The sequence below is a fragment of the Motacilla alba genome, chromosome 3 (genome assembly GCF_015832195.1).
Source record: "Motacilla alba alba isolate MOTALB_02 chromosome 3, Motacilla_alba_V1.0_pri, whole genome shotgun sequence".
Classification (NCBI taxonomy): Eukaryota; Metazoa; Chordata; class Aves; order Passeriformes; family Motacillidae; genus Motacilla; species Motacilla alba.
The window spans coordinates 30809224-30830933 of record NC_052018.1 but is presented as its reverse complement, the minus strand read 5'-3'; the positions used below and the strand labels follow the sequence as shown (position 1 = coordinate 30830933).

The 21710-nt window shown below is 38.7% G+C and overlaps 1 protein-coding gene across 1 annotated transcript; it reads right to left on the bottom strand.

The window, feature by feature from the left end:
• Nucleotides 1-42: 42 nt before the first annotated feature.
• DDX43 (DEAD-box helicase 43) lies at nt 43-21144 on the bottom strand. Its single transcript, XM_038133786.1, has 16 exons — nt 20826-21144; nt 20213-20268; nt 19701-19833; nt 18307-18414; nt 17674-17755; nt 15320-15476; nt 15118-15236; nt 14711-14821; nt 11959-12100; nt 8364-8464; nt 7547-7634; nt 5891-6018; nt 5181-5314; nt 4314-4452; nt 3448-3553; nt 43-151 (listed from the first exon to the last, which is right to left on the bottom strand). The coding sequence occupies exons 1-16, from the start codon at nt 21142-21144 to the stop codon at nt 44-46; spliced, it is 2031 nt and encodes a 676-aa protein (XP_037989714.1). The 3' UTR covers nt 43.
• Between the last annotated feature and the right edge of the window lie 566 nt (nt 21145-21710).

Below are 21710 nucleotides of genomic sequence, written 5' to 3'. Positions count from 1 at the left end.
TTAAAATCACTTTCTCTGTTTCAGTAGCTTCAAGGGACTACACTTATTTTGAGGGCTTTCTCCAAGGTCTTTGTATATCCTTTTCAATTTCTTTTCTCATTTGTGATTGTTTGTATCTTTCTGCCATTGCAATAAGCTTGTCAGGAACTACCTATTAAAAAAGCAGGCAAAAAAACCAAGGTGAATTTTAAATAAATCTAAACTTTCAGACTGCTTTATGAAAATGCTGTTGATTAGTGTGTTCCCAAACTTGATTTCATTATTTATCTGGCTCCTGTCACTTTGCAGACTCTTTTCTGTAAAAATGCAGAGAGAAATCTTTTTACAAAAGATTGTACTGAAATATACTGAAAAATAATCATCATAGTGTCTCTGGATTTTCAATAATTTATCTATGCTTGTATCACCATATCTGATGGCAACATATAATCAGCTGATTACAACATTATAGTTCAAACAGAAATGTATCTTTTAGTTATAAGGAACAGCTGGTAAAAACATCCAGTGCCACTTAAAGGTGATATCATACTATATACATCTACTGAATGTTGATTTGTATTAAATTTCTTATAGAAGTTTTAAGAGCCTCTGAAGAGAAACTTTGTGACTTAAAGAAAGTGTTGTCATAGGAATGGTTCTCACCTGCTTAGAACAAAGCTAAAAGCCAAGAAAAGAGGGAGAAAATGGACAGATCTCCCACCACTGGGAGGTCGCAAGAGCACCTTACCAAGATCCACAGGGGTTTTTGGCACGTTTGTAATTATGTGGAAAAGATGAATAGTATCATCAAAACACTTTCACCTCAGAGTTCTTAACAACAGAGGCCAGATGGGAAGAATTACAGACAGATTTATTAGTTGAGTGACAGTGACGGAAAATAAATCCCAGATACCATTCTTTTGCTCACAGAACAAAGGCAGTATCCAACAAGATTTCTTAAACCAGGTTGGGCAAAATGCTGACATGCAATGTTTACTGCAAGAAGCACAGTGGGCAACTGTACTCTCAAGAGGTCTCGGATCACGGATCTGTCAAAGCCAGCCCACTTCAGCAATCTGCGATGGCACGTGGCTGTCAGTGGAAGTCACCCCTCCAGAATCAGTTTTCTGATCAGAGCAAAGGGCACTGAATGAATGTGCTATTAATATGATTTCTCTCTCTGTGTCATTTGTGTCTGCCAGTGGCACAAATAGCCGAGTACAAACAAATGTAAATACGCTAAAGTCTCCCTAAATGAGCCTGGGCTTGGCAATGCTTGAACAGGTGGAGAATGCAGCCAGGACAAAAGGTCTGGTGGAGCAGGAAGTCATATTCCTCTAGTTTCCATTTCTTTTGTCAGGCTTTATAATTTAGCAATGCTTGCTATTTGCTATCAGCAACTTTTTCTTGAGCTGGCATGAGGAACAGCTCGCTAGTATATGTTTTATGTGCTGAATTGCTCTTACCAGTAAACAACTATCCTGGCACAATATGACAACTCTGGAAGAGTCCATTCTGCCTAAGTTTCAAACATTATTTAAAAATAAAGTTAATGTATCTCTAGCTGAAAGGCACAACAGACTTATCAATGGAGATAGAAGTAATGAGACAAAGTTATTTTTCAGTTGAAACATGGGATGATTTTCTTCCTCAGTATCAAATCCTCCCCTAGAGCTTGAAGCGTAACTTACTCCAAACTAAAATCGCAACAATTTCTTGCACGAGTGGTTTTTGAGCAAGCACAAGCCAAGAGAAGAAGTGAGGATATAGAAACATAAAAATCTCAGTGAGGTAATATCCAGCATCTAGTGGCTTGTTGAAATTTTTCATGAACAATCTGTGTATCTGCTAAACATACAAGATAGGGTAGGGTTGTCCAAGTGAGGAAAGGATAAAGATGCCATAATTTATATGGAATGCTTTTCTTGGTATCACAGAGATTACTGTTTTTCCACCTGTTTTCCCAATAAATCTGTCCATGCTTGTTAATAAGCATTTATATATAAAAGATTCCTTCAGCATGAAACAGACACCTTTCTGTTGTACTTGTTTTTCTTTATATATCTGTAGATTCAAAATCACAGAGAACATTTTGCTAACAAAAGCAACTAACTTGTTTTGAAATTGAAGTATTCTGAGCCCATTCTCCCTTACTTTTACATGATGCTTTAAGACTGAAACAATGGTATTTTCATTTGTCATGAGAAAAAACCTCAACACTTTGTCTGTAGGGATACTTCCTTTCTATCAGACATAACTAAGCTTGAGAATAATGTTATGACTAATAATAACTTCTGAAAGCAAGGATTCAGAGTTCCTCTTTTCTCCTCTGAACTCAGAGACTTGTTTCCAGTTGAACTATCACACATTACAAAAAACCACAACCAGTTTGGGAACTTTGCAGTCTGCAGCTGCAAACAAGACTTGAAAGGTAATTGCTAACTCAGAATAAAAAATTCAAGGCACCTCTAAAGTAGTTTCACAGTATCATTACTAGTTTCATCTCTTGCATTTTCTGAATAAAAACAAAGCAAAAAGCCCCACCCCAACCAAAAACCCCAAATCTGCAACTTCAAGGAATTATTAGGTGACTAATAATTAGGTGATTCTTCTACACCTTTTTTTCTCTTTTTCCTTCCTCAAAAGCATCTTACTAGGTTTGCAATAAAGCAACATAGTATCTTTCAAAGAAGAGTTACCAACCAGAAGATAGAGGTGAAGTTCTAACCCAGGGTTTAAAGTCTGAGTAAGTGTCTATAGTAAAAACCACAGATTCTAGATAAAATCAATTTAGTATGTACTCAAACTCCCATCCAAAAAAACCAAACAAGCAAAGACTGTAACCCAAACAAACAAGATTTCAGCTCAAGTCAGGACTTGAACTGGGGGTTTACTATAAATCAGGCAAAAATGTTGTTCTTTGTTACAGCAAGAAATAGTAACACAATTATCTGTTTTCTCAGATATGGTATCAAGAAAAAATATGCCTCTTTAAAGAAAGAGATCGCATTCCAGTTCCACTTCCCATACTATTTACAAGCATCAGTAATAGCTTGGAAAAGTACATGCAGGCGTCACAACTGTCAGATACAATAAGCAGATAAGACAGCTGAGCTTCTTCTGATACAAGTACTGTTAATATTTAGACCGTTAAACAAGAAATTGGTACATGCATCCAAAAGTGAAATACAAAAGGAATAAAATTTTATAAAATAAAATAAACACTATTATTTCTCTGCAGACCTCAATGTGTATGTTAGTTACTTTTTCTTTGGACATGGAAGGCTTTGGTTCCTTCCTGGATTCATCTGTAAGGTAAAATACAGCTAAGGCTATCTAGACAAGACAGACTGAAATACCCATTTTCTTTCCCTGAGACACCACAAACACTCACCTAGAAGGGTCTAAATAGTCTTAGACCTTCATGACATGCTTCAGGTGCTAACCCAGAACCAATATAAATCTTACCCAGTAATGTATGCTTACTTGGTTTGCTCTTTCCAGAATGTCAATCAGCTCGGACGCAAACCTCCAATCATTGCTCGTGACAAGGGTTACTGCCTCCCCAGAGCGCCTAAACAAGGAAGGAAGCAACTGCTGATCCTCCAAACAACTCTGGTAAGGCTTTCACTACTGACCTAGGCAGTAATGAACTGTACTACAGGCAATATTACTGAGCTGATAGAATAAAAGTGGCTTGAGCATTAAAACCCTGTACATGACAGAGAGCAACTTTTCATAAAAATCAGAATTCAGCTAAAATGGAGCAAATGCACAATTAATTTAGATTTTGAGATAATAAACATAGCATAATGGCAACATATTTAAGTATGAAGAGACACACATTCATATAATGACTAAATGAGAAAAATCATACTTGTACTAGCCTGGGAAAGCAGCATCCAAAAGAACTACCATTAAACTACACCACCATGATCAGCTACAGGCTTTGAACCTACAGATGCTTTTTTGCAATGTGCTGTCAAGAAAACTAAATAAATCAGCAGCTCATGAAGAGATAAACAAGGAAGTAACATTCCAGACTATCAATGCAAATTGTTTTTCTAATTCTTCCTCATATTTATACCAGCTTTCAAACACTCTTGATTCAGTAACAGAAAAGGTAAAACTTGTTTGCCTTCAATTTAACAGTGAATTCATTTAAAGACATAAAGCAGTGTGTTTCTAGAACATACTTTTGTTAGACTGAAGTCTTGACTCCTCCACCTCAAATCACCTGTAGCCTCTAGAATTTGACAAGAAAAACACCTATGCTGTGCATAAAACGTAACAAAACACTCACAATACATGACTATTTTCTGCTAAACGCTTACCCTGCTCTTCCAGTGCGACCTACTCTGTGAACATATTCTTCAATGTTGCGAGGGAAATCGAAGTTGAAAACATGAGTAATATCGTGCACATCGAGGCCACGGGATGCCAAGTCAGTAGCCACCAATATTCGAACTTTGCCTACAGTAAGTATGACAGGAAAAGAACAGGAGTTTATGGAACAAACAGAAAACATACTCCAGTCTATTGGTTTTCTAGCTTATAATGCACTTAATATTCTTACACAAAGTAAAAATATGCTTGTTGAATGTCACACTGAGTTAGCTCCAAACACAAACTGGTAAGTAAGCACACAAAATGTCATTTTGCTGTTATTTGCATTTCACAAGTAGAGCAGGAGAGTGCAGGAAAAATAAGAAATATGCCTGGTTGATATAAAGAGCCTGTCCAAAGAACAAAAACTTCAACAACTATATTCTCAGCTGACACTCTTGTCACAGCACAAGTCTTTTATTAGCATGTGTTCACATAACCCTGAATTGTGTTCACAGAACCCTACTAGCATAATCTGGAGCAGGACTGTCTCACTGAAAACACCATCATCTGACATTTAAATTTACCATTCTGTAGACATACAATAACAATTTTCCCAGAAATGTCAAAAGTAAAATAAGCCTTACCTTAAATTATTAAACTCCCAGACATTCACAATTTTGTTAAAGAGCAATCTCTTTGTTTGCTGAGTCTTTTTTTGTCAAATTAATAAAGAAAATATATAATTTGGAGCTTTTTAATATTTTAATTTCTATAGTACTAAAAAGACATGACACTTAGAAATAGACAAGTTTTGAACAGAACAAACTTTAAAAGTCTGGCCTAAACAAACCAGAACTTTAGTACAAACTCACCTTTCTTGAAGTCATCCAAAGCCTGTTCTCGATCACATTGTTCCCTGTTGCCATGAAGTGACTGTACTGGAATTCCTTGGATACCAAAGTCACTTGCCAAGTCATCGGCTCTAAGGTGAAATAAAGCAATGACTCTTAAAACAGAAAAAAAAAAGGAAACAAAATACTGCAGCATCTAGATTTAAATCAAAAAGACAGTAACGTGACAGCAAAAGCTAAATGTGTGCTTAAGGACGCAACGTTACTGAGGTCAGCCGATACTTATTATAAAAAGGAAAGCAAGTCCAATCCACATAGAAGTGTTTACCTTTATTTATACTTTAGAGGAATACTAGATTATTTTTGTGTTGCTCAGTCAAAAAGTTCAAATATGATACAATAACCACCCCCCACATTAATCAGGTGTTGCATGCACCAGAGGTGTATGAAAGTAAACAGTACATCACATTGATGTATCCCCAAGAATCCAAACATCCCACTTGAGCTATGTGAAACTGAGACTTACCATCACCATTAATGATATTAAAAAAAATACAAACTGCCAGTCAGTCTAAAGGAAAAAATAATTAAATAAAGATAACACTACTAGCAGCACATTGTGGAGAAGAGCTATTACACTCGATAGTTCTTATGTGAGCTAAGAAACTATTCAGTATTTCTGTTAGGAAAAAAAACCCAAAGAGAGATGATACTGGGAAGTGATTACATACGTAAGCTTTTTGCCCACAAAAATGATGACCTTATCTTTTGGCTTCATAGACTTAATGAAGCTATGCATGAAAGCTCTCTTTTCTTCCTCGGGGATAACAATAACTTTTTGTTGTACTGTGCTTACTGCCTGTCAAACAGCAAAAAGGGATGTTAGGTAGAAACAGATTACAATAATTTTTTTTCTGTTAATTCCCATATTGCCATATTATAAAACTAGTAATATACGATACCATAAAAAATTATTTTAATATGTATCAGTTTGGAGTTCAAACAATGCAGATTTCTTATTTTCTCATTGCTTTAGGAGAATAATAAAATTTACCCTTAAGCAGTTTGTCAAACCATTTATTTGCAGAGATTTAAAGGGTACCGATTAGTGAGGTGAAAGAAATATATTATTAGTGAAAAACACATTTAAGTTCTTTAATTTGCAAATATTTTATGTTATTCCAGAGCAAGTTGGCAGTCTTACTTGAAACTACAGGCTTTTAAAGATGCTGTAAATCTCTTTGGAATAATCAGTTCCAACTATTCTAATAACAGTTCATTAAAAACTTTACTTCATTACCTATGAAGGTTACCACAGAATATCTAAGGTGTAACTAATAAGCAGGAAAAATGTCTAGATATTCTCATGGCATGGTATCATGATCTTGTGGCAAGAGTTGAAGATTCAATCAAGTACACAAAGAGCCTCTCTCCACATGGGAACTCTTCCCCCCACCACCAGATTTGTCAACTGGGAGAAGCTCCTGTAAAAAAAGAATATTGCCCTAGAGAACAGAGCTACAAGAGCAGTTGATGTCTTTCAAATTCCAATCCTGACAAGAACTGCCCTTTGATAAAAGTGTAGTTTTAAACAGAACAGACAAAAAGCATGCTCTGTCTCTATTTCTACTGAAAAGTGTACTGGATACCAGGTTTCCTCATTCCCTAGCACTAAAAAAATTGGAACTGAAAAGGAAACTTTCCTAAGATCTTGGGCAAACTACTGTTCCTGTAAATTCTGCTGGTACTGAAGCCAAATACACATAGTTGCACAACAAAGACAAATAAACAACTACATCCACATGTTAGAAGTTTTGGACTTTAAAGACGGTTCTTAGTCTAACACACACTTTCTGCTATAGACAAGTGTCCTCCAAGAGTTTAGCACAAACCTCCCACTCCATTTGCGAAAGGTGCAGTTAGGAAACACACATTTAGATAAGGATTTGTATATATTAGAAAGACGATCTTCAGAAGGAAAACCAAGACAAGGTTTTGAACAAGAACTTGCTGAACCAAAATTAAGGTTGCAAAACCAAGGGATCACACAAAACCATTTGGCATTGTGAAGTAGAACATTCAATATGATTGATACTTGTCACCTGTTATGTCTTCTGCTGAAGAGCTAAGACTTCCAAATGTTGTTACAGCAAACATTTTGGTCTATACTTTTTAATTTTTTTTCTGAACTTTTAAGGGAACCTTAAAATAAATATGGAACCTTAAAATAAATATGCATGGAGCTGTTTCTTGAAAGCTCAGACTGATTACAAAAGATACATGCATTTAGTTACATACAGTTACTTACAAGCAAAAAATTTCCTGGTTAAACATAGGTTCTTCTACAAAAGGAAGGGGAAAACCAAAAAAAGAACAGAACAACTTACTGCTAAGTCAAGAGTGCCGACATACACAATCATGGGATTTTTTAAGTAGGATTTTGCTAGGCGACGGACACCATCAGGCCAAGTAGCACTGAAAAAGAAGTGAAGAGGAAAACACACACACATGAGAATAGTGTGCCAAATCTTCTCCAATTCAATAATTTCATCATATTCTTCTTTTCTTTCTTCTACACCAGTGAAACACACATTCAGTAACAGTATTGAGTTTAACTAATCTTAAGTTAATAGTAAACAGCACTTGATCTTAAAAGGTAATTTTATTGGTTAAAAGTACAGGCAACAATTATGGAGCCTTTCTATTGAAGCCTCAGCTGAGTTTAGTAGTTGAACAATACCCAATAAACAAGTTTCTGGACTGTTTTCTAAAACAACAGCTTAAATGCAAAATGCGGGAGAAAAAATTCTTTGGGATATTTGATTGTTAAGTTCCCAAAAGCCACCTGATTTCAAAGTTAATCCAGATACAGACTAGCACAGATACAGATCAGAAAGTCAGCAAATACGTTTGGTCCCAGATGGAGAACTGTAAGCTGGCATTTCAAATTGATATGGCAAATTTCAGCACTCCCAGGATACCCTCCTTTTTTGGGGACAACTCGACTCTGTTTATATTTGATGTAAAAAATCAGAAAAGACAGTACAAAGTGAAAAACAAAATCTGTCAAATGACTCATCAGGACTGACTAGACCGAATTAGAAAGAAAACTAGTAAAAATTTTAATAACTGACACATTTGTTTTGAAATTAACTTGTTCAGTAACCTGATGTTCGAGTCCTGAGCACTATCATGTTTAGATACCTTGTCATAACAGTTTGTCTGTCAGGACGCACATCTATTAAGATCTTCATTATCTGAGGTTCAAATCCCATATCCAGCATTCTGTCAGCCTCATCTAAAACCTGTGCAGAAACAAAGTTATTTATTCTGCCCAGTCCCTCAGATAAGGGTTTGTTTCAGCAGGACATTACACAGAAAAAGATTTTAATAGTAACTGTTTTAATTGCAGAATCTTCTCCATAACTTACTGCAAAACCTGTTAAACTTCTATTTTACCTCTTCAATTTCCTTGACACTTTTTCATTCAGTATTAAATTAGCAGGCAAAACAAGAAAATTCACAGTTCCTTTAAGAGCACTTAAAGTCAATTAAAAAAACCCCAACAACTCTTTGTTTTACCAATAATTAGATTGATGGCTAAAACTAAGCACAAACTAAAAAAAAATAAAGAAACCCAAAAAACTCATAATCAATCAAACCCAGAGCGGAGCAACTTGCTCAACACACATAAATTGTTTGCAATTTTAAGGAAAATCTGATTTCTACCTCATAAGACATCTCATACAGGACCAAAATATCACTTGTCAATTTAGTTCCTCATTACAAGTAGAAAAAAAGCCAGAGCATACATTCTGGCACACACTAGGACATTGCACAACTCCCAGAGCACAAGCTTGTCTCATCTGGTAAAAAAAGTCTGAATGGAACAAGAGAGCAGGAGGTCTGAGAACATCTCTTTGCAACTAAAAAGTTTTCTAATATACAAGCACACTTGTGAATGTTTTTAGTCTCATACAAAGAAGACTGACATCTGAGACTCATTTATTTTCTTTGATTTATAGAAACTCTATTTGAAAATTAAAGTTACATGGATTGTGCTTTTAAGTATTGACAATTTCTAGTCACTTATGTGGAAATACAAGACATTGATGATAATCTCTTTCTACTGTCCTAATTTTGCTGTTCCATTATTCTCTGATATTTTATTATATTTAAGAGGTTTAGTACATTATTTATGTAAATCTCTGAAATAACCACAAATTATCAACTCAGAGACAAGGCAAGAATTCTATTTCTTGATTTAATTCTCTTTTATTTTTAGAGGGCTCATGGAAGTGTCATTAACTACATGAATTCTAACAGAATAGCAAGGCTGAAACATCACCAATTTTATATAAAGAGTTGGTTGCTATGCCTTTTTCAGCAGTAGAAGCTTTCTATGCTATTAAGCTCACTGGCACTTTGCTGCAGAGGGAAAAGGAAGTATCTGTGTCTAACAGATGGATCAGGTAGCAGAAATCTCCTTTTCTTATTTCTGATAGCTGCTTCGTAAGGATTAAAGGCTGTAATATATATCAGGTAGCTATTAGTACTGATTTTTTCAAATGTGCCACAGCCCCATCCTGGTTTATAATCTAAATGTCCTTCAACGGACATAATATTAGGTTTCTTGTGATCTTTAAATAATTTATTTGTTTGTTAATATGGTTCATTTCAGTTCTATTTCTTAGCAAAAAAATCTTACAAGCCAGTTCTTCCTTTGAAAATTATTTAATTTCTTCTTTTCTTTGTTTTAAATCAGTTATTGGTAAGTTTAACACCATTTTTTTTGTATTGAAGAATAAAAGCACTATTCCAATTTACCTTTTACATCGTCATTCATGATTTATATATATATTTTAATTACACTTTCTCCTAAATGTTTCCCAATTATTCATGCACAATTCTAATTTCCTTCCTTCTGCTTTATCAGCATGAAGCCCAAATAATTAAGATTACTTCATCAGACTGCTGATGAATAAATACTGATTTACACTGCACACAGGGAAATAAAAAGCGTATTTTCATATGACATGTATTTTGAACAATCAAAAGGCTGTTTATGACAGAATCCACAACCTTACTTCTGAAATACTGAAAAACAGCAGCCTATCTTGAAAAAAAGGCTTCCTACAAATCTGAATCAAGACTTGATCAACTTGATGGTTCTGTCAGGCGAGAAGAGAAATTCTAACCTCAAACTCACCTTAGGTCCAGTACCTAATTAGACATAAAATTAACAGAGCTTGGTTTTGTGTTGTTGTTTTTGTTTTCAGGGGGTGGTACATTTGGTTGAGTTTTAACAATTGTATCCCAGTATCTGACCTTGGAAGTCCTTTGGGAAACAATTGTATCATATTAGCAAGTAATACTCAGTTTACTTTGGGAACCTTCCTAAGACTCAGTAATATCTCTGAATAAAAACTGTAAATGAGGCTCTTCAATGAACAGTGTTCTTCATCCAAGGTGGCAAATGTGAAATCTATTACCACTCTTTTTTTCCTAAAGCAAGGCTGCAAGATTGAATTATTTGTTGGCTGAAAACTGACAATGGAGCTCTGGAAACAGAAAGCATCATACATATTGAAAAGCACAAGAAACAAGGATAAATGTATAGGAAGATCACAAAAAGAGAATTTTCAATGTCTGATTTTTCACATGAGGCTATGGTGGCATGGAATTTCATTAAAGTCTGAGGCATGAGACCTTAACTACATCACAATATGTGGTCCTTGTACTGGTTCTTCTCAAAACATTTAACTGCTAGTGGAGCAACAAAATTGTCTCTCCTCCTCCTTCACACCATCATATTTTTCAATTTGATAGTTAATTATTTTTAGCAATGTCATACTACAGTATATGCTGCACATACTGAAACATGCTTTTGGTTCAATACCCATGGAACCAGTGTGTGCCTGTGGTATGACTATACTTCACCTTTGCAGAAAGATGATCTATGTTCCTATAGTTCTCAGAATGTAGGTTTTCAGGCCTGTTTTCCTCCTGCTCAGCAATTACATGTTAGTCTTCTACTAACATGCTACTCCTTCTGTCTTCCTGTAATAAACTTTTTTCCCAAATGGCCAAATTTATAATGATGCTATACCACTGCTGGCCTTGCCAGTAAGCTCACAACTAAGTTGTTACAACATGGAGAGAATTTAACTCTCAATGGGTAGTGGGGTGGACAGAGAGCATGGCCGAGTTGTCAAACGAGGCAACAATTCACAGACAAGTTAGAAATAAATTGAATATATAGAAGCATTTCGCAAACAGCAATGGTCTTACCTGTTCAGCAGAGGAAAAGGCAAAAATGAAATGAAGACATAAGGATTATAATAATGTTTATAAGGCTGTTTTCCCACTGAGATCAAAAGAAAGTCAGTCCCCCAACATTTAAATATCTGTGTGTGACTCTGCTACCACACAAGTTCTAATAAAAAAATTGAGACACAGGTAACCTTTAAAAAGAAAAGGAAAAGACAACTTCAGAAAGGCATTTCATCCATTAGTAACCAACCCTGACATAATGAATTTTAGAATGCCATTACTGAAAAAACTATTTAGCATCTTTAAAATGCTTGCTGTGCTAGAAGCCTACTTTTCCTAGGGAATATTTCACATCTGCAATGCAATTATAGTAAGTGTGAATCATCCCTCCAACACCAATTCCAGCGTTAAGCTGTATTGTAATTAATACTTTGGAAGTTTAAAGAAAACTCCATTAAAGCTTAAATTCAAACTGAGTCAACCATTTCCCAGCTGGTGCATTACTCATTCCATATCAGTTACTTGCCAAATATGTTATGCTCTTCAAATTTATGAAGTTGTTCATTTGAAGATCATTCAGTCTGCCAGGAGTAGCAATAACAATATCCACACCTTTGGTAACCATGTCTATCTGTCCTTTTCGGTCCCCACCACCATAGACGCAAATACTGTAAAATAAAAGTTTTACAGATGTAGTGTATTAAATTTCAGCTGAAGTCAGCCCTTTTCAAATAAATGCCACCATGTTGTTTTAAAACTGTCACCTGGTATTAACAAGTGGAAGGAATACAGTATGTATGATTGACAGTATTGAAGTAATTAATAAAATTAACACTGAATGATACTCTCTCAACAGTTCAGCCATAATTTTCTGCTGAAACTGCAGTGAAAAAAAATCTTGAAAGGAAGATAGCTCATATGTTTTGGGTTATTCTGAAAATATTTACACCAAAAAAATAGATGAACATATGAAAGGATGCATGATTTTCCCAACAGTACCATCAAAAGTGAGATGTTTTGCTGTTGGGGTGACTGTAAGACTTATTCAGAGTGCTACATGAAGTAAACAGAAATCCCTAAAAGCAAGTTTCAGAGGACAGTAATGTCTGTTTAGTTGCTTAAATGAAGATCTACACTTAGCAGGTTTGTGGATGAAACCAAACTGGGGAAAGATACACTCAAGAGAATTAGGCTTTTACTGGAAGAACCACAAAAAGACTAGAAAAATGAGGAAAATACCATGAATTTTAACAACAAACCAACGAACAAAGACAGAGATAGAACATGCCCCATGACTCAGGGCCAATGTGCTAGAAGATGACATTACAAAAAGATTTGTGTGGGCTAGAACCTGAACATTATTCAGCAATGTAATCTCTTAGAAAAGAAAGCCAGGTGTGTTCTACAGAGAAGGTAGCAATATGAAGAGTAAAAATAACATTGGCCCATTACAGGATGAGGATGGTCACCTCACAAAAAGGGACAAAGGCAAGGCAGAGCTGTTTAACACATTCTTTGCCGCTGTCTTCAACATAGATGGTGCATCAAGGGGATTTCAGGGTCCTGAGCTGGAGAACCACAACTGCGGGAATGATCCACTCCCAGCTGAGCTGCAAAGTATGCAGGATCTGCTGCTCCAGCTGGATTTCTACAGATCTATGGGGCATAATGGGGTTTGTACAAAAATTCTCAAAGAGCTGGCTGATGTCATTGCAGTCTCTCTCAATGATTTTTGAGACGTCTTTGGAATCCAGAAAGGTCCCTGATGAAGTTATGAAGAAGATTATTCTGGGAGGTATTGACAAACACCTGTAAGACCATGTAGTCACTGCCCACAGCCAGCACAGCTCCATCAGGGCGAAGTCCTGCTTCTCAAGCCTGACTTCCTTTTATGACAATGTAACACACCAAGATGATCAATGAAGCCAGTTGATGTAACCTGTTTGGATTTCAGCAAAGCTTTCGATACTATTTCTAACAGTATCCTTCTGGACAAAATGTTTAGCACACAGCTGGATAAACACACCAAGGGATGGGTCAGCAACTGGCTCACAGGTCAGGCATAAAAGGTTACAGTGAATGGGGCACCATTAGACTGGTGACCTGTCACTAGAAGGGCCCCACAGGGCTCCATCCTTGGCCCTCATAAGATCTTCATCTTATGGAGGCAGGACTGGAAGAGGTACTAAGCAAGTTCACAGACAATGCAAAACTGGGAGGAGCTGCTGGCTCCCTCCAGGGCAGGGAGGCCCTGCAGAGAGACATGGGCAAATCAGATGGCTGGGCAATCACCAACCACATGAAGTTCAATAAGGGAAAGTGCTGGATTCTGCACCTGGGATGGGCAACCCTGGATGTACAGACAGACTGGGGAATGGGATACTGGAAAGCAGTGCCATGGAAAGGGACCTGGTCAATGGCAAATTGGAGATGAGCCAGCAGTGACCTGGAGCCAGGAGGACCAACCCTGTCCTGGGGGCATCAGGCACAGCATCACCAGCTGGGCAAAGGAGGAGATTGTCCCGCTCTGCTCTGCACTGGGGCAGCCTCACCTCGAGTGCTGGGGGCAGTTTTGGGCACCACAATGTAAAAAAGACATTAAACTATTGGAGAGTGTCCTAAGGAGGGCAACAAAGATGGTGAAGGGCCTTGAGGGGGAAGCCGTGTGAGGAACAGTTGAGGGCACTGGGTCTGTTCAGCCTGGAGGAGACTGAGGGGAGACCTCACTGCAGTTACAGCTTCCTCGTGAAGGGAAGAGGAGGGGCAGGCACTGATCTCTGCTCTGTGGTGACAGTGACAGGATCCAAGGGAATGGCCTGAAGCTGTGTCAGGGGAGGTTTAGGTTGGATATTAGAGAAAGGTTCTTCACTCAGCAGGTGGTTGGGCACTGGAACAAGCTCCCAAAGGAAGTGACCCCAGCACTAGCCTGACAGAGTTCAAGTGTTTGGACAATGCTCTCAGTCACATGGTGTGACTCATGGGAATGTCCAGTGCAGGGCCACATAAGAGCCAGACTTGATCCTTGTCCCTTTCAACTCAGCATATTCTGTGTGATTCTTCTTAGCTGTCAACTCAGAAGGAAAAGAAGTAGAAAAGCTTCATAGACTTTGACCATGAGATTAGTCAAAACAGAAATTCTGAAAACTGGGAAAATATAAACTCTGCATTTGCTACTATCTCCTCCCCTCTTAAATACAATTATTGTACTAGGTGAATTAAGTCACAATTGGTAGGAGAAAAAAGATACTACTTAACAAGCCAGTGAAAAGCAAGACTACCTTTTAATTCCTTTGTATGCATACTTTGAACACTCTGCCTCTACTTGAAGTGCCAGTTCTCTAGTGGGAGCAAGAACCAACATTCCAGGCCCCCCACGCTGATCTTTGGATCTGCAACAAAGCATATTTAGAATGTTGGTATACAAGGAAGGGCAAAGTCCATCATGCTTGACACTGAACATTTTTATACTGTTCTAAACTTCCTCTGTACACTGCTGCTAATGGAATACTAATTTGTCTATGGTGACAAATTTGGTGCTTATTCCATTAGATTTATAATTTTTTTTTCAATACATGATTTTTATCTTCATTACTAGAAAATCATCTCAGGGGTTGGGTGCAGGAGGAAGTAAGTGCAGGGGGAAGTATGCACAGCTAAACAAATCAGACTTGTGAGCAGTCCTTACATTGGTTGTGAAGTCAAGTGAATGAATCCAGGCATTAAGTATGCCAATGTCTTCCCAGTCCCAGTCTGCGCTATACCAATAAGATCAATTCCTTGGAGTATAATTGGCCACGCCTGGGACTAACATAAAACAACAAATACTTAAATGTAGTCTTCATTTTTCTTAAGGTTCAGTTACAGAGTCATCAGAATTGAAGACATACCTGAATTGGTGTAGGCTTTTGAAAACCAACTTTTCTTATATTGGCCATAATATCAGGATAATGCTCAAATACATCTTCAAATTTACAAACGGGATTGGGAATGCAGCGTTTTTCACCTTCTTTCAAGTCATCACAAGTTATATCATTATTTTCTTTCCTGTATAAAGTAGTGCAATTGTTTTAAAGTCTCACTATCTGAAAAATTATAGCTAACATAAAAGACTGTGTTTCTCAACTTTTTAAAAACCCCTTGAACAAGAAAAAACAAGTTCAGGCTCTCGAATGGGACTGAATTAGTCTTCGACCTTTCTTAAAAGTCCTTCTATAGGAACACTTCTTACAGAGGTATCAATAACCATTTGTCTTAATAACAACTAATTTGAAGTTATATATTGCTATTAACATGAACTGCACTCCTATCAATCTACAATTATACCTGATTACAAATTAAGTAGGTAAGACAAATTTTTAAACCCAAAGACAACCCAGAATTCAGATGGATGGTTTCAGCTTATCAGTCAGAATTCTATATTCTGACAAAAACCTCCCCCAAGTGTTTTCAGAGCAGCTACCTGGATACTCTAGAGAATACCAACAGAACAATTTTGGAAAAAGAACATTACCAGTAAGAGAAGCTGCAAAAAAATCGCTGGAACAACAAGCCCCTAAAAGCAGGCAAAACCCAAATCACAACTCATATAAAAGACTATATTAGAAACTGCTGTTCCAAGCCTTCCTCCAATTTAGAGCTATTAATATGCTGTCCTAGTTTCAGCCAAGGGCAGAGTCAATTTCCCCCACTGGCAGTGAGGGGAGCTTGAAGCCTTGCGGGCATGCCTACATTGTTACTCTGTATCACCAAAATAACCCCTGGGGGGTGAAGGGGATTTTCACTTTCCAGAAGAAAGGGGGTGTGGTTTCCTGTGGAAGAAAAAGGCAATGAGCCACCATGGCCATTTTGTTCCTTTTCCCAGGAGAGCAAATGGTGCTTGGTGGTGTGGATGGTCTGACCAGCTGGCTTGCCATCATCGTTTTTTGTTATCTCAGGCTTGGGGAAAAAAACACGGGGACGGACAGTTTACTCCCCCATCTTTTTCTCCTTTGTCTCAGGAGCTGTGTGGTGCCGGCTTTCACCTTTTATACAAGGTTTTTATTGCTGCTGTTGCTGTTTTTATCTCATTGATGTTTTCCAGTAAATTCTTATCTCAATCCATAATCTCTGCCTTTTGTCCTTCTCTCACCAGAGGGAGTGAGGGAAGCAGAGTGGCTGCTTTGAGCTTAATTTCCATCTGGTTTTAAACCATGACATCTGCATAAGCATATTGATTTCAGTTCTGTACTCCTCTGAAGATTTAATTCAGTAAAAAGCTTCTCTTCAAGTGGGTGTAAGCTAGGAAAAGAATGGGCAATTCAACTTCCCCTCATGTTTACAGAATTATTTCTTTCCGTTGCTGCCTTTTTTTCCTTAAAGCAAACTGATTAGATGAAGTAAGAAAAAAAACCTCCTTTATCACACAAGTTCTCAGTACATATTTTTAACCTGCAAGAACAATGTTCTGTAATTTTCACTAGCTCTAACAACAACACATCCAAATACTTTAAGGGAAAAGGTGAAAGCATCTGGAAACAAGGCCATGCTTTGCTCACTGTGGCAAAGTTTCTCTAGCATGCAAAGAAAAAAAGACATCTTGCAAAAAGAAAAGTAATAAAAAGCTAACACTTCAATAATGCTCATTAACTTCATTAGAACTACTAAAGGGGGCTGTAACCAAGGCCTGAGCCAAATCACTTGAAACAGATGATCTGTTTTCCTTGCAAGGTACTGATATAGGATGTTGCATCAAAATAGATGCATTTAACTGAAGCATGTACTCACCAGGATATGCCTGTAAAAACAAGACACATAAAAAGGAAGACAACAGTAACAAAAGTTGGAATTTGTTTTTAAGATAGTTTTGACTAAAAAAATGCAGGGGAAAATTTGCAGCTAAAGGGTGCTGAACCTGTGAACAATCCTATTTGGAAGGACCTAGAAAATGCAAACATACTGTCTCATGAAAGGCAAAGAAATAGCCAAAAGTCAGTGAACTGTTATGAATTTTTTCTGTTCTGAAATTCAACTAAATCAAACATTTTTAGAGAAGCAGAAAATCCCTGAAGTCAATTTTCCAGACAACTAATAATCTCATCTGTTAGTTGTTTCATTCCCAAGAAAGAGTTCTTAAAAAGATTAAGTTGCTAAAAGACCCCAGAATTAGTGTCTCTGTCTCAGTATTTCATCTCCCACTTTCTAGTCTCTCTAGTTTAATGGTAATTTTTGCCAAGCAGATGATTCCCTAAAGAAATTATCTTACCGCCACAGTTCCACTTCTTCTTGGGACATAGATGCAGTCCTGGGTGATTCTTTGTAGAAGTTTTTCTCAATTGGAGGCAAGCCTTAAACAATCAGAAAAATCCTACTTGAATCAGCAAGAAATAAAACAGAGTCAGTGTAAGTCTGCTAAAGCTTAAGATGGAAAGTCCAGGACCCAGAAAGTGCCTTGAGCCAGGAGACTAGCTGGAAGTGATAGAAATCCATTGCTCATGTAAAAAGATGAAGGCTGAGACAAACACTTCAGTATCTGCAAAAACCCACTCCCTCACATTTAAAGTTCTGAAGTAATATCTACTAACATATACAGTAGTATATTTAACAACTCCTACGTTTTGTTTTTTCCCCAGTGGCCACATAAAAAACAACACCATTTTCATCAAAGGGTGACATTCAAAATACCACATGAGTAGCAGGTTTAAGTCTTGGCACAGTAATCAGTATCCTCCACGACCATGTTGAGAAATGCTAACATGGCCAGCTCACTGCAAGTACCTCACTAATTTGGGGTCTGAAAGATTCAGTCATCTAAAAGCAAGTATTAGAAACACATAAGCATTCCAACAGATTTACCACATAAAGACAGGTATAATACAATAAAAATGGTAAAACTAACCTGCCCACTTCATAGATTCATATTTGGCCCTGTTTTCTCGAAGAGAGGCCCAGTTAATTACTGGTTTCTTTGGGTTATTTTCAGGCTTGATAACGTCCAAGGTTTTTCCTGCAGAGTTAGTAACAAAATGCTGCTGTTTGATGGAACAAACCATGGGGAGAAATCTCTCCTCAAAACAAACACGTGTTTTCTATTGCAAGGCCTCATATACATGAAACATATATATAAGTGGAAAATTATTTCCTAGATCCCTGCCCTGAACATTGCTAAAATGTGTACAAATTCAGTTTTGATCAAAAAGGGAAACATTTCAACATATTTACCTACTTAAAGGACAGGATATGAAATGCTTGCTATAAACTAGGTTTGCTGTGCAGCAAGGTCTTGAAAAACTTGTGAAACCAGTAGATGACATGCAGAGAGAAAGCTTTAACAGCTACCAGAGCAAAGCTTAGGTCTAAAGCATCCAACAACACCACAGTAAAGTCTCAGTCTCATTATATTCTACAGTTCTTTTTTGATGAGGTTAACACTTCCTAAGTAAGTGCAGTTTAACCTGAAGATATAAATAGCAACAGGGTTGTATGGAAAATTAGTGTAAAGGCAGGAAACATAGGGATAACACAGTCAAAATCCTGAGGTAGTTTTAAATATTTCTAGTTTCTTGAAACATATTCATCCACCTTCTGGGACACTTCTAAAAAGGAAACACACAACTACTCCAGTCCTTATTCTAATGCTGGAACATAATTCCTGGATCTTTTCTTCCTCATCAGTGCATCAGATCAACAATTGTGGATGGTGTTTGCCTGTGCAAAAAATTGTCGGGAGCACATACAAGACATACCAATAACATAGGCAGCATCCAAATGTACAGAAATGATTTCCATATCCATGTAACAAAGCTAGCTGAGGAAAGCCTAGTAAAGCCAGCCAGAAAGTGCAACATCAAATCTTGAGACATTAACTTCCCTTGAAAGTAGTAGGAAGTCAGCATGGCCCATGCTAAGATCAGCAGTTTACAGACTATCTTTACAAAGCCTTACTGAATTGTAATACTCCACTGATACCAGATTAAAACTTGCACTAGAGTCAATATTGGTATTGTGGAGGAACCAAAGTCGTGTAACATTCTGCATCCGTGAAATTGTGGAAAACACACAGGAACTGGTTTTCACAGAATCCTGGCAGTTTGGGGGACAGGGGGAAACTGTCCATAGTTGAAAAAAGGAGGATATATTGGTATTTCTGTTTTAAGAAGATGCCACTGCCCAAGAACAAGGTTTAAGTTAATTTACTGTGTAAAATACTAACAATATAAAAATACTCCAGCAAACTACCAAATATATGGAATACAATCCATAATATTTTTCCCCCAACCTCACATTTCTTACCTTTCTCTGTCCCACCTCTAACATAGTTTTGCCCAGAACTTGTAATAAGATTGTCAATCAACATCTTGGCTTTGTTTTGTACATCAATGCTGCCAAAAATCTTTACTTCAGATTCATAGGTTCCTCTTGTAACCTATGTTCAAAAACATCACTGATTTTTCTCCATACTGCAAAGACAAACATTATACAAGAACACATACTGAAAACAATTTTTGATCTTTTTTTTCCCTGAAATTTAACTTGGTCTATGGAAATAAGTTCTATTTCATCCCTTTTCTAAAAGAGAAGGAAATAAATGCAAACTTAAGGAAAAAAATCAATAACCTTTTCCTATTTTCACATAACATCCAAGTTGCACCCTCAATTCCACTTCCTTTTCACCAACTGTAAAACAGTGGCATTATTACAGCTATTTTAACACCCTTCAACTTCCTCCAATTGGTTTACACAGAAACAAAACCAATTATGTTCCCAACACAGCCCATTCCTTGGCAACATACAGAACATGGTACCTTTATCCTGGAACCCGAAGAATCCTCAAGTTCTTTAATTTTAGCTCCACCCCTACCTGTTATAAAGATACACAGCAGGTATTACAGAGAATTAGGACAAGCTGCCCAAACTCACATGTATTTTGTTTGCAACCAAACTCCAAGAATTTCATACGAGTGCATGTATCTACAAATAAAAGAACTTGTAACACCAAACCGTTGGAGACTGTAGGTAACTCTTCTGTCAATTAATCAAATGCAAGATTTATGTGTAGGGGAATGCCCTTCAGTAGAAGAGGTAGAGGAGTAAAACCAGATCAAGAGATTGCCACCCTTCCTCCATGTGACTAGAGGGGCTTCAGAACACTTGTACACTGCTGGCTTTGAGAAACAAATGTCAACTCGATCACTTTAGGGTAGAAAAGTTTCCCTGCTGAGTGGCAGACACTCTGCAACAGCATCCTGCCATGCCCAGGCGGAGAGAGACCCACGGGAACTGCGAGGGGCCCTTCCACGGCCAGACCGACCGAAGGCAGGGATGCACTCCCTCAAGGCACTGGGGGGGGACCGGCTCCTCCCCACCCGCTTACCTCAGCGGGTCAAGCTCCCGGCCCGAGGGTGCACCCGTCATTACCTATGAGAGCCCCGACCAGGGCGCTATCCAGGTGGAAGCAGAGCGGCGCCGCAGAGTCCCGAGCCTGGCCGGCCGCAGCTCGGGCCGGCCGCTGCCGCGCCGCCCGCCTCGGGCCGCCGGAGCCTTCAGCGCCTCGCGGCTCCCACCCTTCCCCTCCGGGATTCCCCGTGCCCTTCCCCCGCCGCCCACCGCCCTCCACGGAGGCGCGGCCCCACGAAGGGGTGCTGGGCGACCAGCACAGCGGCCCGGCAGCAGCAGCGGCCCGCGGCCAGTCCGGCGCGCCCAGCTCCTCGTCGCTGCTCGCGTCCCAGTCCGACATGGCCGCCCCAGCCGGCTCGGCCGCCCATGCGGAGGGACTTGGCGCGTCTCAAGCCCGGGGCGCGCTGATTGGCCGGGGCGAGCAGCTCTCTGAGCTGTGATTGGCTGGCTCCGCACGGGGCGGAGGCTCTATGGCTGCCCCGGCTGTGTTTTCAGGGGATCACGGAGTCGGTTCGGTTGGAAACGGCCTGTGGGACCATGGAGTCCAGCCCCTGATCCAGCACCACCCTGTCAAACAGACCGTGGCACTGAGTGTTTGAGACCATGCCACCTGCAGTGTTTCCTTAAGCACTTCGAGCACGATGACTCCCCCGCTCCCTGGGCAGCCTGTTCCAATGCCTATTCACTCTTTCTGCGAAGAACTTCTTCCTAATGCACATCCTAAACCGGCTCTGGCACACTTTAGGACTGTGTCCTCTTGTCCTGTCACTGGTTGCCTGGGAGAAGAGGCCGACCCCCACCTGGCAACAGCCTCGTGTTGTAGAAAGCCATAAGGGCCTCCCTGGGCTTCCTTTGCTTCAGGATAACCAACCCCTGCTCCCTCAGCTGCTCCTCACAGGACTTGTG